Source organism: Rhinolophus sinicus, chromosome 16 (assembly GCF_057876585.1).
Source record: "Rhinolophus sinicus isolate RSI-liver-muscle chromosome 16, RSI-T2T, whole genome shotgun sequence".
Taxonomy (NCBI): Eukaryota; Metazoa; Chordata; class Mammalia; order Chiroptera; family Rhinolophidae; genus Rhinolophus; species Rhinolophus sinicus.
The window spans coordinates 29,801,057-29,819,242 of record NC_142516.1 but is presented as its reverse complement, the minus strand read 5'-3'; the positions used below and the strand labels follow the sequence as shown (position 1 = coordinate 29,819,242).

At 38.9% G+C, this 18,186-nt stretch overlaps 1 protein-coding gene across 2 annotated transcripts in view; it reads left to right on the top strand.

Annotated features, from left to right (window-relative positions):
• Window positions 1-18,186, top strand: part of TDRD7 (tudor domain containing 7) — a 69,921-nt gene that overhangs the window by 20,968 nt on the left and 30,767 nt on the right. For both annotated transcript variants that reach the window (XM_019729177.3, XM_074330747.2), the window contains 3 exons: window positions 1,184-1,401; window positions 9,418-9,998; window positions 13,578-13,764. In XM_019729177.3, coding sequence (XP_019584736.3) covers window positions 1,184-1,401; window positions 9,418-9,998; window positions 13,578-13,764 — 986 coding nt within the window. The remainder of the gene's footprint in view (window positions 1-1,183; window positions 1,402-9,417; window positions 9,999-13,577; window positions 13,765-18,186) is intronic.

Genomic DNA, 18,186 nt, shown 5'->3' with positions numbered 1-18,186 from the left:
ACCTTTTTCTCTCTCCCAGTCCTTTTGTATCATTATTCAGGAAGAGCTTAAATAAATTAGCTCTTCCTTTAGTAGGAAACATGAATGGACATCCTGGGCCCTTCTGTTCCCTGAGCCAAACTGAGTCTCAGGAAGGCCAGGTCTCGTGCCCTGTCGTGGGTAAGGCAGAGTCGGTGTCCAGCAGTCCTCAAGGAACAGCTCACCCTTTAGTGTCCTGGTCTCCTGAGAGGGCAGTGTGCCCAAACCACAGCCTGTGTGTTTAGACCATGCAGTTAAAAATAAACTGAAAATTGTTGAGTCTGAGCAAAAATCCTATGATTAAAATATGAACATGTTTTTCTTATGGTTGGTAATTTTTAATGGACTCTGACCAGTATCCTAGTGAAATTTAGAAGAGATTTGGAATGAATTTCATAGTTATTAAAATACCAGAACTGTCTAGCTATAGTGAACACTCAAATTTCTTTATTGTGTTAGGTTGTTAACTCAGGCATTCTGAGTTTTAAATAAAAAATAAATGTAAGAAAACTAGACAGCACTTTATAAATATTCACTCATGAAAGATAAATGATTTGAATTGGGGAGATAAAAATAAATCATGAATAGTACGTTTATAAACGGGCTAGGATCAGTATTATAAGTGGATCATTTTCTGTGTATTGATAAACTATTTTTCTCATTAATAAAAGGGAAAATTGATCATATCCTAAAACCTGGACAATTTTTTTGGTTTCTATAAAGTGTTCTTCGATCTTACTGTTAAGGCATTATCCTCATGCTCTGTGGGATATAGCTTGGAATTCAGCATTGCACGTATACCATTATTATCTAAAATTTAACCTTTGTTAGTTGCAGTTAGAATATTATTGGTTAAATAATAAATTTCATTATTGTTTACGAAGCCAGATCATTCTTATCTGTAGAGTAAACTATGAAGCACCCTCGCAAAGTAAAGGGCTGAGGCTCCCTCTGGGGGTGGCTGGTGATCCTGCCGGTTATTTCAGGGTTAAAAATAGAATGAAGTTGTCTTGGTCTTGCTTTTCCTAATCGGTTCTCTTCTAAACCCCTTGACCCCCAAGAGCCTGAAGAATAACCAGACCTAATGACACAAACGTTAGGTAAATGAGGATAATCTAAATTGTTAAGCATTTTGGTTAATTCTATCCTTTTTTTAAATTTAAAGATAATTTAAATCAGAGTGTTGAAAAACCAAATGTCACGTCTCCTGCCTCTTACACTTATAAAATGGATGAGGTTCAAAACCGCATAAAGGAAATACTAAACAAGCATAACAATGGCATTTGGATATCTAAGCTTCCACATTTTTACAAAGAGTTATATAAAGAAGAACTTAATCCCGGAATTTTACAACAATTTGAGCACTGGCCTCATATTTGCACGGTAAGTTTCCCTTATTTCTCCTCCTGATGCCCTCTCCCTGCCTCACTTTCAGATTCTGGGTATGATTCTTACTGAGTTGAAATCATTTTTTTCCATAAGAGCACTTCTCCATGTGTTCCCCATGGTATTAGTTGTATCACCTTTTATCCAGGGAGCATGAAGCACTTTACATAATATTGCTTCATGAATCTTTATCTCTAAGATTAACACATATTGGTTCTTATTTATAGAAGTGTCAAGGGTTAAGGGCTGCATGTGTTATAATTGCTGTTTTTATATGTTTTGTTTTAAAGTATTTTAAAAATGCATTTAATATGTATACCATTTTGTATTGAACTGCTACCAATAGATACTGATAGCTTTACCATTTTAGTAATGAACTTACTAAAAATAATAAATAATAAAACTTTTTTTTTATTTGCCTCAAATTTTATATGCTTGTTCCTGAACATTTTTAAAGATATTCAGCTGAACAAATTTTAGTGACTTTGTTATATATTATACTATGAATACAACTACTATAACTATATATAACTATATATTAGTCTATATAACTATACAAATATATATAGCTAAACTAATATAACTTATAACTAAATATATAACATATTTAGTTATATTTTAGTTATTTTAATAATTTATATAGTACGTTATTTTTATTTTTAAATTAATGTAGTTTCAGATTTAAAATTTTTACAAATTTCTTTGGAGAAAAAAATTGGAAAGTGAGCTGACATCAATTTCCGTACCTATTCCTACTTGACAGTTTATTATTATAATAAAATGATGGATCAGAAAAGTTTATTTAGAAATCTTAGTTTAGCCAGAGATAGAAACAACTAGATTCTTAAACCAAAGTAACTTTTAGATGTTTTGTAATGTTTTATTTATGTAGAATATATTCCACAATATAATTATTTTAAATGGTAGCAATAGCAACTAGTTAATGCTTCTAAGCTTGTAGAATTAAATATGCATGATGATTAGTGTCTGTTAGATGGTTTTCATTTCTTTAATATACATTTTGGCCTCAAACCCTGTTGGGCAAAATGTAGGCCACTCCCTCTTTACAAGCACCTGGCCTAAAAACAGCATATATTTTTGTAACCACTTTTTTTCTCTAGGCCATGACACCCACTCAGGTCCCCTGTGCAGGCAAGAAGCATTCACTCATCCATCCATCATGTTTGTTCATTACACCACTCACTGTGCACCTGCAGGTACCAGTCACTGCCTTAGGTGCTAAGAACACAGTAGGGCAATGTGACGGCTTAGATTACACAGCGTAAAGTAGGAGGACAAGAAGAAATATAAAACTCTGGAAATAGGACCGTCTCCCTACTTATAGTCAAGAATGTTTAAAGAACATAAGAATGTTACCCCTGATTTATGTGAAATGTAGAGGTTATTCTTATAATAGGAATTCCCAAGGTTGCTATTCAATTCATTTTAGTTTTACTCCTTTCTGGGAAGAACTTTGTCACTGGATGCAGGTTTAGCAGCATCCCCTCTTCAGACTTCTCTAATTTTGAGGGGGCTTCTGAGGTTACCAAGGATGCTCGATTTGAAGGTTCAGGGCCTGGAGCTCCTTCTTGGAATGCATATGGTTTTATTGTTTTAATCCATAGACATTCATGAACTTATAGCATGTCTTCAACAAATTTAGAGGCTTTTATTTGAATCATCAAGATACACATATAACTCATCAAGCTTTGATAAAGAAGACATCTTTGGAGTAAAAATTTTAAAAACTTCAGAAGTTCTTCTTAATGTATTATGTTTCTTTTTATTTTATACTCCATAATTATTATTTGTGTAGTTTAATTTATGGCTTTTTTGGGGAAAGCCTTCATCCTTGCTACTCTACGTGTCTACAAAGCCCCAGAATTTCTCTTCCTAGGATTGTAGGTGAGAGAGTATTTCTTTGATGTTAAAACTTTACCTGAAATGAGTGGCTTCCTACTAAATGTTTCAGATGCTGAAACAACTGACGTTATTTTTTTGGTTGCTGTTTTTCAGCACTGAGATTCGCTTTGATGCATGATTATTTTCTGTCCAGTAGTGAGGGTGGAACATAAAGCAGAAATATAATATCCGTTTTTTATCTGTAAGCTATGTGTCAACTTTGAGTAGGACTGTTTAAATGCAGTCCTGTCAATCGTTAGGTGTGATCATTTGTGTCTAGGATGCTGAAAACCGCCAATCTTCTTGCTGTCTGTTGATATTTTTCAAAAAAAGTATTTTAAACCTCTGAATGTTTTTTTTAACAGCCTTCTGGTAAACAGTTTTTAAAAGTTGCACCATGGTTTTTTTAATCCAGTTTTAAACAGTTACACCATGGTTATTTTCCCTTTGTTCTGACTTCTTGCTTTTCACCTTGCTTGAAAAGCAGAAACACTGATAGCATGTCCAGGCTGATGCAACTATAAGCAAAGTCAGACAATCTCAAGCACAGTACAGAAAATTTAGGGTAAGAAAAGAAAGACTTGGTAACACGTATCTCTCTAGATGGTTTGTTGTGTAACAGAAGAAGAAATCCAAGTGCAGTGTACTTCTTTCTTTTTTTAAAAAAAAAAAAAAGTGTTTTCCCCCAATCACATAAAACCTCCTATATAAAAAAGATTGAAAAATAAAATTAAAAGAAATAAGAATTACCCATTGTTCTACCACCCAGAGATAAGCACTTGCAGGGATTTCCATTTGAATATCAGAATGGGCAGCATCAGCTTCAGGCACCTACTAGCAGCTCTGAAATTTTACCTCCATGGAGGTTGTAATCAGCTGTATGCTCCAAGCTACTTCACAAGGATGCTGGATGACATTTTGACACATGCAGAAGCTTGCTTTGAATCTGTTGTTCTTAACCATTTGGATCGCTCCAACAACAAAATGTAGACTGAGAGTTTTGAAAGCTAAAGAGAATATAAAGTCATGCTAACAATGGTGAGCCAGTTTCATAGTAATCTTCTTAGGCAACCTATGGGGACGTGGAAGTTGTGCAGGAGCTGTCTTGGAAAGGCAAAGAGCCCAAAATGGTAAGCCTATAGGGGCCATGGATACTGGAATCTAAGAGTCTTCCCATTGGGTCCTAGGAGAAGGACAGCAACACCTCTTGGTGTTGGATTACTGAAGAAGTGAAAGTAAACAGCAGTGATGCATTCTCAGGCTGCATGGTATGGATACACTCTATATAGCAACAGCAGCAGAAGCAGCAGGGAAAAGTAAACTGAAGACTTGAAAATATAGTCATGATATCTAATTGAAATCCAATTTCTTTTCTGATTTCTCATCAATAAAAAGAAATATGCAATGAACACATTGGAACTGTTTTTAAATTTAATTTCTGTGAACATCTGAATAGGAGAAAGACAGACTAGCACGGTGGTGAAATCAGAATAAAGAAGTTGAGGAGGAATGTGATGTTGCTGTCCTGGAACTTGAAACAGAGAAACAAGCAGAGGGCCCTGCAGTGCAATGGAAAGAGTCTGGACTTTGGAGTTAGATTTTTGCCTTGCCGTTTATTATTAATAGCTGTGTTACCCTCAGCATACAAATCCTCCTCTCAGGGTCTCACTCTGCTCTAAAACAGGACTATTTCTACCCATCTCAGAGGGTTGTTAGAATTAAATGAGACCATCTATAAAAAGCAGCTTCCAGTTACAGTATCAGAAACTTAACAGGTGTTTAGGAAAAGGCAGTTGTTATTTTTTTTGAGGGGCAGCCCAGCTTGAATTAAAGCAGGTTAAAACCCACTGGTAAACCAGAGACATGCCCAGCAAGCTCTACAAAAGAACTTATCTCAATGAAAACAAAGGAAAGAGGGAAGAATAAAAGTTTAGACGTAAAAAAATTAGGCGCAATGAATGACTGAAATCAAAGGAATTGAAACTCCAAGATGAGGTGAGTTTCTGCCGTCTTAGCAGAACAGTCCCCCGCCCCCCCCCCCCCCCCCCACTGCAGGCCGAATGTAATGAGAGCTGACCTAGAGTACCTACTTCGCCTAGAAGGCACAGTGACAGCCTCAAGCTGGCAGTGACAGCCTCAAGCTGGCCGCCAAGCTCATCCCCCAAAGCTCTGCACACATTTCACCAGAAAACTCCATCGTCTTCCTGAAGGAACCTGTGAGCAAGGGACTAAGCTTGGGTCATGCTGAAAGAAAATGATACGAAATTTTCCTAATATAAATAGTTGTAGTCAGCATCAGTGAAAAGTCCTTACTCGGAAGAGGGGCAGGAGTGAAAGAGAGTATAAGCCTTGAAATATGTAGAGTGTATTAAACTACTCATCTGAAATAGCAGAGGGCCGGCCCAGTGGCTCAGGCAGTTGGAGCTCCGTGCTCCTAACTCCGAAGGCTGTCGGTTAGATTCCCACATTGGGCCAGTGGGCTCTCAACCACAAGGTTGCTGGTTCGATTCCTCGAGTCTCGCAAGGGATGGTGGGCAGCGCCCCCTGCAACTACGCTGAGCTCCCGGGTGGCTCAGTTGATTGGGGTGAGACCTCTCAACCACAAGGTTGCCAGTTCGACTCCCACAAGGGATGGTGGGCTGCGTCCCCTACAACTAGCAACGACAACTGGACCTGGAGCTGAGCTGCGCCCTCCACAACTAAGACTGAAAGGACAACAACTTGAAGCTAGGCTGCACCCTCCACAACTAAGATTGAAGGGGCAGCAACTTGACTTGGAAAAAAGTCGTGGAAGTACACACTGTTCCCCAATTTAAAAATAATAAAATAAATAAAATAGTGGAGAGATTCTCTGGATAGATGGTTTGTAAACAGGAGTTAGGCTCTACAAGGAACATTTAGCTTTCCCTTTGATTAAATCTCTGTAGAATGTGCCATAAACAGTTGTACTTTCTTAAACAAAAGCAGCTAAAAAATTATAACCCTTCATGAATATCCAGGGCTTGGCATCACTACCATCAGTAAACTGCTGCAGAATGGCTGTACTGTCTTAGGTTTGTACTGGGTGGTGATCATGTGAAATGAAATTTAGAACTTCATTTAGAGGTTCAACACAAAGAACCACTACCGAATGGAAATGAAACTCTGGCTCGAGACCCAAACAACTGCTTTGGAAAACTTTTTGATTTAATTGGACAATACCAATTCTGTTATAGAATCCCAAAGAAAATTCTAATTCCATAAGAGACAGTAAGTTTACTTCAGCAACCCATGCTGCAGTTAGAAGGTCAGCCTTCATAGACTCAGAGGAATTTAGCTTCAAGAACTTGAAGTTTACAGCACAGGTAAATTAGAAAGGAAGAAGTTAAGATCTCTTAGAATTGAGGAGAAGTATGCCTCTGGCTATATAGAGTGAAGACTGTGTGTGAACAGACAGGGCTTCTGAAGAAGTTGATGTTTTAAGTCCTTGAGTCTCACATCTATCAAACCTCATGTGTCTGCTCCAAACTTAAAAAATACCCAGAGAGGTGTGACAGAAGTATCTTATTCAAGTTGTGATTCCAAATGAGGCAGAAATCAAGCTAAACATAATGAACTTGGGGGATAGAAAGTGTAAGGCATATTAGATACCAGAATTTTCTGATGATCACCAAAGGAGATGGTTTGAACTTCGTGGTATAGGTAATTTTTTATGTTACCTTCTTGTCCCTCCTCTTGGAGGGTGGGTGAGGGTCCATAGATAGTAAATAAATGGGGTTGCAGGTCATGCCAGTTCCCATGGCCTGGTGACCTTTTGGGTGGATATCCAAAATCAAAGAAACAACGTAGAGCCATAAATCAAAGGGAACATGGAGAAAAAGGGCAGGATTGTGTCTTCTACACTACAGGAGGCTTTCTACAGAATAAGAGAACTTCTGACCCCCTTCTCAGGTATCTACCTGAATCAGGTAGACTAAAGAAACTAAACACTGTATCAGCACCCTCGTCAGAGATCCGACTGAAATGGTTTCCTTCCTGATTGTCACAGGAAGGAAAAATAAAAGCCATGTTTCAAGTAGCTGTTGACTTACCACAGTCGTTTGCGAAGGCCAGAAGACAGCTGTTCTATCGTGGGGGCTGAGACAGGAGATGAACATGTAAATCTGGTCAGATGTACCGGGCACAGTGAAGGATAGACATCATGCTGTACGCCACATGGCAGCGATTCCTTACCTCTGGGGAGATTCTCGTAGGCCAGGGATAAATGTAGTAGTAGGTCTCTTTCCTAACTCCATTTACCAGAAAATTGAGAAGAGGCAAAGACACATTTTGTGGAGGACAGATGATAATCATAGTAGAAAAGCAAATTTTCATTCGTATGAAAAATTTTAAAACAGAGTTTAAGTTGAAAAAATTACATTTCTTTTAAGTTTTTAAGTTATATTTTTAACTCTAAACAATATGAGTTTCATGATTTTTTTCTTTTTGAATTTGAGTAACCCTTCAGCCATTCTCCAAAGATTGGTTAATGAAGTGTGTGGACTGGGCATATTTTCCATATCACTGAACTTATCCATGATTATTTGCCTAACGTATTGAAGGACATATGAATCAACTCCAGTTAGTGTCAAGTTCAGTTCCTTAAGTCAAGCCTATGTTTAATCTTAGTAAATGCTAATTGGAATTTAAAGAGGCCAAGTCACTGGAAAACAAAATGGAACTTAGGCTCATAACTAGTCCTCTTGAGATCAAGAAGAAACATATTGGAAAGTGCCTATAATTCAAGGAACTGGTCATTTGGAGTTAGAGGGTGGTTATCTACTTTAAACAATCCAAATAAAACTGTTAAGGAAAGAAATCTGTTTTCTAGTCAGATGATTATCTAGCTATTGTTTGGACTTTGGATAAACTCAGGCTTATTGGTCAAAAATATACTTTATAGACTGACTGGCAAAGCTCAACTTAAATGCTGCAGACACACCGCCCTGGAAGCTTACATTTCAGAAGGTTATAAATAACTAACTTCAGCCTAATCAGAGGTCGAGAAACTTTTTTGTAGAAGGCCAGATAGTAAATTTTTAAGGCTTTGCCGGCCGGCCAAGAGCTGTGACTGTCACCACAGTCTAGCACAACTACTCGGCTCTGCTGTTGCAGGGCAAAGGCAACAGATAAACAAATGAGCATGGCAGTGTTCCACAAATAAATACACACATACACAAATACCTTTATACGGAGTTTCAGTTAATTTTCACATCACAAAATAATTTAAAAAAAACGTTTTCCACCATTTGAAAATATGAAAATCATTCTTAGCTCGTGGGTTATGCACAAACAGGTGACAAGCTGCACTGGGCTGGGGCTTGTAGTTTGCTGACCATTTGTCTACAAGTAGAAAGTCTTAGAACGTGGGAAAAAAGTTGCTGTACATCAGTTTCTCTTCAGTTTCTTCTCTTATATAGAGATGCCATCATGCCATGCCTCTCGGGAATGTTATCAAATAAAATTAGAGACTGGATGAGATACACATGCCAGGCATTTTTGACTCTTGTTCATTAGAGGGGCAATGCTTTCCGCTAACTTTCTGCTGTAGTGGTTGTAAAAACTACCTTAACTCTGGAGTGTCTTTTTCTAAATAATGGAAGCTGAAGGTTTTCTCGGGATATTACAGGAAGAAGAGAGGCAGCACTTCAGTTTTATCTAAATATTTCCTGGCTTTCTTCCCAGTGGTTTATTCCTGACAGTTCTGATACTTTTTCACAGCTTCATTCCACCTTGTATTCAGTCAATTTTGTAAGCTGTTGCTTTGGATCTGACAGAGAGAACTAAATGAGACGTGTGGTGTACAGATTGGAGCCACTCATTATTTCCTTGAGTTTTTGAAGGCCAGATACCTCACAAGACAAATTAATACTATTTTATTTCCATTTATTTCTGAAATGTGGCTCATGATGTTATTTGTAGGTGAAGGCAATGCATTAAAAGCTTAGTAGTTGAGAAGAGTGAAATGCACCCTTGCGTTCTCTTGATTAATTGGAAAATAGTATTGCTGTCAAATTCAAAATTAATTAATGTGTTTTCAGGTTGTTTATAGTCATTGAATTATCTGTCATTGGTTTTGTTTAAAATTTTCAGGTGGAAAAACCTTGCAGTGGTGGGCAAGATTTGCTTCTTTATCCAGCTAAGAGAAAGCAGCTTTTGAAAAGTGAACTGGACGCTGACAAAGTGCCTTCATCCCCACTACCTGCTCCAAAACAAGTCACATCGTTAAAAGGATGTCCAACAGTTATGCCAGGAGACTTTAAAGAGAAAGTTGCAGAGCTGCTAGGGAAATACTCAAGTGGTCTTTGGGCCAGTGCACTCCCCAAAGCATTTGAGGACATGTACAAAGTGAAATTCCCCGAGGATGCCTTAAAAAATCTTGCCTCGCTTTCTGATGTATGCACCGTAGACTACATTTCCGGAAACCCCCAGAAGGCCATTCTCTATGCTAAGCTTCCATTGCCCACTGACAAAGTCCTGAAGGATGCAGAACAAGCACATGGCAATCATGATATCAAGGCTATGGTTGAACAGGAATATTTGCAGATAGAAGAGAACATTGCCGGAAGTGCTGATACTGTTGTGGATACAGTTCCTCCGTTAATCATCCCAACTGAGGCATCCCCGTCTGTATTGGTGGTTGAACTGAGCAACACAAATGAAGTGGTTATCAGGCAAGTTTTATTTTCTAATTGTTTAGGGTCCTGGTGTACTGTTGTTACTTGGCTGTTCTTCCCATGCTGGGAGGTGAGGAAGAATAATATATTCTAAGTGCTAAGAGTTACAATGAAGTACAATACCATATTCTTCTTTTTTCATATCTTACACATTTCTCTCAGCTACAAGAACTTTTTTTGTCTGTATCTCTTACGAGATTGAATTTTTATTTCTTCTACGTTATGGTTGTATAAGTACATTTGGCTCTCCCAGTAGATGGTAAGCATCTTGAAATCAGAGTACTTAAAAAATTAATCTCTACATATATTCTTAGTATTTGTTAAATGTTCAAAATATACAACTATTCTTGTGAGAAAAGATTACTAACAGTTTTAAAAATTGGAATGACCACATGGCCTGAACATGAAAAAGATATCTACATCAAAAGCATAATGGCAGTGTTTAGCATATTAATGTACAGCATGATGGTAACAAACGATACCTAGTCCACAGAAAAAGCAAGCTGCCCAGTAGGTAGTTAATGCTATTTAATCTGGGACTCTGTGGCATCTCCTAAAGGTTGAAATAGCTAAACACCACCTTCCTAGTAGCATATATCAGATTACTCGTAGACCTTAGACCCAAAGGTGCTCTGGTTCTTGAGCCTTTTGACACCACTGCCTGGGAGGAGGAGTCATTGCCCAAGTGGCTGATGATAACTGGAATTACAAAAAAAACCCAGCAACAAAAAACAAAAACCAGAAAACCACAGTCCAGCTCCAGATGCTTGCCATGAACTTTTGGAGAAAATGTAGAATACTCAGAAAACATTGAAAGACTGTAATTGGAAGTTTCTGACTCAGGGTAAAGAATGGGAACCGGTGTATCTGGACCACTGGAGGCACCAGGTTAGGGTATGACTGTGGCTGGACAAAGCAGAAGGCCGAAGCAGAGCAGAGCCCGGGCTTCTACAACTACAGTGTTCTTATGTTTTGGGCTGTTACTCCCCCAGAGCCATGGCTGAGCTGGGAAGGCCCAAAGAAAGATGACAAAAAACTAAGTCCTTCAATGAAATAATAGATCAAAAATATTAAGCTCTTCTATTTCAACAAACTAAGTCTGAATGGATAATGAAATGAGAATCCAGTATCTTGGAATGCTCAAACTAGAAGAATGTACAGAAACTTTAGAGAGGTCTTATTTTATACAGGGGTGGTAAATGTATAAAGCTTTTAGTCTAAGACGTGGTATGGCCTGAAGATATAAATAGACTGCTAAGGGTTAGGGGTCCCACTATGGTTCACTAATAAATTCAGGTAAAGGAAGGTTGATGGGCCCATTGCTAACTTTTACCATTTGGCATTATAAAAAAAAAAAATCTAAGTCTGCCTCCTTGGCAGGGTCTTTTGGTGTCTGTTACCAGTAGTCCTTGGTCTCGTTGTCAGACACCAAGCCCCCAGCACTAGCCTGGATCCGTCATGTGATTTCTGATTTCTTACCAAAGGGTTGACAGGAGTTTGGGTCAGTTCTAGGACTTCAGTAGGAGGGTTCCAGTCTATTCCAGGATGATGAGGATCAGGGTCCTCAGGTTATCTAGATCCCCTTTTCCAGGGTAAGTTGGAATCCTGGAGTCAGCATTGCACATGTTCAGCACAGGGAATGTCTGCCGTTAGGCTGATCCTAGGCCAGGGCATGCGCCCCTGCCCTGAAGACAGCAGATTCCAGCTGGTCCAAGACCTGTTCTAGACCTGCATCTCCACCCAGGCCGTCAGTGGGCTGGAAACTAGGCCTGTGACTCACAAACGGTCCGGAGAGGTGCTGGAGCAGAACCCTCGGGTCACGTATGGGAGTCTCTTGTCTCCGGTCTCAGAAATTAACTTGGTACAACTTTGTACTTACGGCTTACCTAAATTGGCCTGCATATGTTCATTGCCCACTTGCTCAGATAATTTGGGGACAATGTATGACCTCATTCTTATCACTACTCACTGTCATACCAACTGTAACATCACCCCCCTACCCTCGCCAAGCTGTGCAGAGAGCAGAAGTTGCCTGCCGATCTCGTGCTGCTTCTTACCACCTTCCCGCTCCCTGGCAGGAGCCTGTGCTAGCAGACTACCAAGCCACAGGTTACAGCTCCCAGGCCTGTAACAGCGCTACAGGGAGTTCCTGTGAGACTCCGGGTCCCAGGAAATGGTCACCTTTGCGGCAGAATTGCAGATCTGCTAGGAGACTATTTAGAGCCAAGAGTGCAGCTACATTCCAGGCAGTACCTTAACATTTGTAAAGCTCAATAAACTTAAATGATAGAGTATGACGAATCTCCTATAGCTGTTTCTGGAGTAAGTGATATGTGTGTACTAACTTGTTTTAAAAATAGCCATTGCCTTAAAAAAGGCATTCTTTCCATTTGTGTAGGACTTTTTAAAGCGTATTTTTTTTTTTTTTTTTTTTTTTCCCCTCATAATGAATAGGTTGACTCTGGTGTCTTTTGCCCTGTTGATAATTACCAAGAATACGTGAAGACACTCCAGAAGGAGTAGTACCTTCATGCTCTATAGGGCCACTTGGGCCCGAAGTAAAAGCTAGAACAACACAAAGAACAGTGTACTCATGGCAGATCCGCCATCTCCCTGGGCAGGTGACAGCATAGCCTTCTAGCTGAAAAGTCTCCATCCTCTGGCTGCGACAGCTCCGGTCACAGGAGCCAAGCTTAATTCATCAGGTTTTTACATCCTGTAAGGAGGCCTTTGACGGAATTGTCTCTGCAGACTGAAGGGCAAAAACACAACAGCCTATTTGTGGCAGAAAGGAAATAGTATGTTTTGATAACATAAAGTGGGGCAAGGTGACTGTAGTTGTCCACAGCAGGAAATTGTAGAAAGAGATAGGAAATAACCTGAAAAAGTACTTCTTAGAAAGCATACAATTTAAGAGGCATTTAGCTAGGACACGTTATCTCTTTTAAGGGTGTCAGAACTCTATATTTCGTTTTAATGTGTTCAGATTTGTTCAGTAAGTTAGGGAGAGGTGGTCACAGTTGTGTTTAATGTGTTTAAGTCTTTGTTTTTCTTTAGTAAAATTTCTTTGGTTTTCAGAGCTTGAGCTTTGTTCAGACCCAGCCTTAGTTAAGGCAAAACTGTCAACTAGATGTTCTTCCAGTATAATCTGCAAAGATCTGCAGCAGCCTTAGTCAGAATCTTAAGTTGACTCTGCTTATCTGGTCTCCATCAGTGTCTCCATTTTCCATCAAGTCTTCTTCCCTTCCCTTCCTTTCCCTCCCTTCCCCTTCCCTTCCCTGGAGTCTTTTCTCAGCCTCAACCTCCCAAAGACTCTGCAGCTGCTGGATTGTCCGGCATTTGATCTGTTCTGTGGTGCACTGGACCTTATTTCTTTTTGCATCAGCTCCGCAATATTATATTTTTCTTTATCAAGATACAAATGTTGCTAAACACATGTTGTCCTCCCTGTTGATATAAACAAGTCTGAGACTGGAACCAAAGGTGGCAGTAGAAAAGCAGTAACGTTAATGAATTCCTGTAGATTGCCTCCTTCTGCGTTGCTTCATTTGTGTTCTCTCCCTGTAACTAATTCAGGTATGTGGGCAAGGACTATTCTGCTGCTCAGGAGTTAATGGAAGATGAGATGAAGGAGTATTACAGTAAGAACTCGTCCGTCACACCAGTCCAGTCTGTGCATGTTGGGCAATTGCTGGCCGTAAATGCCGAGGAGGACGCCTGGTTACGGGCACAGATCATCTCAATAGAAGAGAACAAAATAAAGGCAAGCTCTGTTTACTTTGTCATAGCATTATAAAGACAAGCACATAAATTTTCGAATAAAATGTTGCTTCTCGTAGTGTATCCTAAGGACACAATGCATAAAGTGTATCTAGTTTTCTCCAGCTGAAAAGATAATATCTATACAAGATGATCACTGTCAGCTTTTGAGTCAGTGGTAGTTACGGTATCTCAGAGATTCAGTTAACAAAAAAGGAAAGAAAGAAAACAAAATTCTCCTCCCTGGGAGTATCCATAGCCCAGTATGCAATCAGGAAGAGCCCTTTATTCCCATTCCTGGGGAACATGTAATAAATACTGATCAGCGCTCTGTGGGCTTTTGGTCAAGATCAGTACTTTGGAGCGAGGGAAGCGACACAGTCAGAGTAGAGGACCTTCCTCCGCCCTCTTCTGCAGTCACCTGAGGAGACCCCCAAACAGGGCCTGGGACATGCTCTGAGTCTTGGCCTCTGGGTCATCTTGGAAAGGTCAGAGAGCTCTTGCACCATCTCCTTCACCCGCAGGCCCCAGGACTTCCCGACTTGGCCATATTCCTGCTGCTCACCTCTGTCCCGCCGCCTCTTCTTTCCCTCAGTGCAGAGACCGAGACCTGGAACTCTCTCTCCCGCAAGGCACAGTTTTATCTAGATTTTCTGTTTCTGTGGCCTCTGTTCCATAATATAAAACTTGTTCCTGAAACTAATATGATATTGTACATCAACTGTAATTGAAAAATAAATTTTAAAAAATTTAAAAAATAAAAGCTGCCCCTTGTGCCAGTGTCAGCCCCTGGCAAACAATCTCTCTTGTGTCACTAAGTGCAAATAACCATTCCTGAACCCAGGCTTAAGTCAATCGGGTACTCTCTCCTGACACCCCTGCCTTCAAGCACAACATCAGGAGGTGAGAAAGGGTTGCTTGCTGTTTCTTACCCAGTTTGTTCAGTAGGAGAGGCGCTGCCACCCAGTCACAGAGAAATTTAGGAAATTCCGTAAGCAAACCTACGAAGATAAAACTTTTAAGCAATTTGATCTGACTTGAAAAATCTGAAAATTGGCTACCAGTTTGGGAGTTTTCTTATAAAGTTAAATACTTAAGTATATGACCCTTAAGTATATGCACAAGAGAAAACATAGGTCCACAAAAAGGCTTTTACACACATTTGTAGCAGCTTTGTTTTTATAATAATAGTCCCAAATTGGAAGCAACCCAAATGTTCACCAGCAGGTGAATGTATAAACACGTTATAGTTTATCCATATCATGAAGTACTGTTCGACAGTAAAAAGGCATGAACTACTGAAAACTCAATCACATGGATAATATCTCACAGACTATCAAGAGAAAGAAACCTGACACAAAAGAGTTACACTGAGTGATTCCATATAAGAACAGATAAAGTGTAGCTGTAGTGATAGAATCAGATCAGTAGTTGCCTGGGACAGGAGGTAGAGGGAAGTTAATTGCAAAAGGAGGGGCAAGAGGGAAGTTTTGGGAAAAGATGTGGTCTATTATCTTTTTTTTTTAATTTATTTTTTATTTTTTTAAATTGAAGTTTATTGGGGTGACAATTGTTGGTAAAGTTACATAGATTTCAGGTGTACAATTCTATAATACATTATCTGTATCTCACATTGTGTGTTCACCACCCAGAATCAGTTCTCTTTCCATCACCATATATTAGACCCCGTTTACCCTCTTCTAGAGCCCCCATCCCCCTTACCCTTTGGTAACCCCTAACCTATTGTCTATGTCTATGAGTTTTTCCTTCATTTGTTTATCTTGTTCTTTTATTGCTTTCAGTTTTATATACCACATATCAGTGAAATCATATGGTTCTCTACTTTTTCTGTCTGACTTATTTTGCTTAGCATTATAATCTCAAGATCCATCCATATTGTCACAAATGGTACTATTTCATCTTTTCTTACCACCGAATAGTATTCCATTGTGTATATATACCACAACTTCTTTATCCATTTATCTATCGAAGGACATTTTGGTTGTTTCCATGTCTTGGCCACCATAAATAAAGCTGCAATGAACATCGGAGCACACGTGTCTTTATGGATAAATGTTTTCAGATTTTTTGGGTAGATACCCAGGAGAGGGATTGCTGGGTCATATGGCAATTCTATTCGTAATTCTTTGAGGAACCTCCACACTGCCTTCCATAACGGCTGCACCAGTCTGCATTCCCACCAACAGTGTATGAGGGTTCATTTTTCTCCACAGCCTCTCCAACATTTGTTACTATTTGTCTTGTTGATGATAGCCATTCTGACTGGGGTGAGGTGATATCTCATTGTGGTTTTGATTTGCATTTCTCTGATGATTAGTGATGTTGAGCATTTTTTCATATGTCTATTTGCCATTTGTATGTCCTTTTTGGAGAAATGTCTCTTCAGGTACTCTGCCCATTTTTCAATTGGGTTGTTTGTTTTTTGTTGAGTTGTATGCGTTCCTTGTATATTTTGGATATTAGCCCCTTATTGGAGGCGCTGTTTGCAAAAATCTTCTCCCATTCAGTTGGTTTCCTCTTTATTTTGTCGATGGTTTCTTTTGCTGTGCAGAAGCTTTTAAGTTTCATATAGTCCCATTCATTTATTTTACCTTCTACTTTCCTTGCCTTTGGAGTCAAATTCATAAAATGCTCTTTGAACCAAGGTCCGTAAGTTTAGTACCTATGTTTTCTTCTTTGCAGTTTATTGTTTCAGGTCTTATGCGTAGGTCTTTGCTCCATTTTGAATTAATTTTGGTATATGATGACAGATAGCAATCCAGTTTCATTCTTTTGCATGTGGCTTTCCAGTTCTCCCAGCACCATTTTTTGAAGAGGCTGTCTTTTCTCCATTGTATGTTTTTTGCTTCTTTGTCAAAAATTATCTGTCCATATTTATGTGGCTTTATTTCTGGGTTCTCAGTTCTATTCCATTGGTCTGTGTGTCTGTTTTTCTGGCCGTACCATGCTGTTTTGATTATTGTAGCCCTGTAATACAAGCTAAAGTTAGGGAGTGTGATACCTCCGGCATTGTTCTTTTTTCTTAAGATTGTTTTGGCTATTCAGGGTCTTTTGTGGTTCCATACAAATCCGATAATTTTTTTGTTCTATTTCTTTAAAAAATGCCATTGGGATTTTGATGGGGATTGCATTAAATCTGTTTATTGCTTTAGGTAATACGGCCATTTTAACTATGTTGATTCTTCCAGTCCATGAGCACAGAATGTCTTTCCATTTCTTTGTGTCTTCTACAATTTCTTTTAAAAATATAGTTTTTAGCATGTAGGTCTTTCACATCCTTGGTTAAGTTTATTCCTAGGTATTTTATTCTTTTTGTTGCAATTGCAAAAGGAACTGTTTTTTTTTTAAATTTCTTTTTTCTGAGATTTCATTGTTAGTATATAAGAATACAATGGACTTTTGTACGTTGATTTTGTAGCCGGCAACTTGACTGTATTCGTTGATTGTTTTTAATAACTTCTTGGTGGAGTCTTTAGGATTTTCTATATATAGCATCATGTCATCTGCAAAGAGTGACAGTTTAACTTCTTCATTCCCAATTTGGATGCCTTTTATTTCTTTCTCTTGCCTGATTGCTCTGGCAAGGACTTCCAACACTGTTGAAAAGCAGAGGTGATAGGGGAGAGCCCTGTCGTGTTCCTGAACATAGAGCAAAGGGCTTCAGTTTTTCACCGTAATTATGAGATTAGCTGAGGGTTTGTCATAGATGGCCTTTATTATGTTAAGGTATTTTCCTTCTATACCTATTTTATTAAGTGTTTTAATCATAAATGGATGTTGTGTCTTGTCAAACACTTTTTCTGCATCAATTGATGTAATCATTTGATTTTTGCCCTTTATTTTGCTTATGTGATATATCACATTGATGGATTTGCATATATTGAACCATCCTGGTGCCGCTGGGATGAACCCCACTTGGTCGTGATGAATACTCTTTTTAATGCTTTCTTGCATTCGATTCGCTAGAATTTTGTTTAGGATTTTTGCATCTGTATTCATCAGAGATATTGGTCTATAGTTTTCTTTTTTTGTGCTGTCCTTACCAGGTTTTTGTATCAGGGTAATGTTGGCCTCATAAAATGAGTTAGAGAGTATAGTCTCTAATTCAGTTTTTTGGAAGAGTTTGAGTAGCACAGGTATTAGATCCTCTTTGAAGGTTTGGTAGAATTCACTAGTGAAGCCATCTGGTCTCGGACTTTTGCTTTTGGGAAGGTTTCAGATGACTGATTCAATTTTCTTACTGGTGACCGGTCTATTTAGATTTTCCAATTCTTCATGATTCAGCCTAGGAAGGCCATATGTTTCTAAGAACTTGTCCATTTCTTCTAGGTTATTGAATTTGGTGGCACATAGTCCTTCAGTGTATTCTTGGATGATGCTTGGCATCTGTGGTAACTTCCCCTCT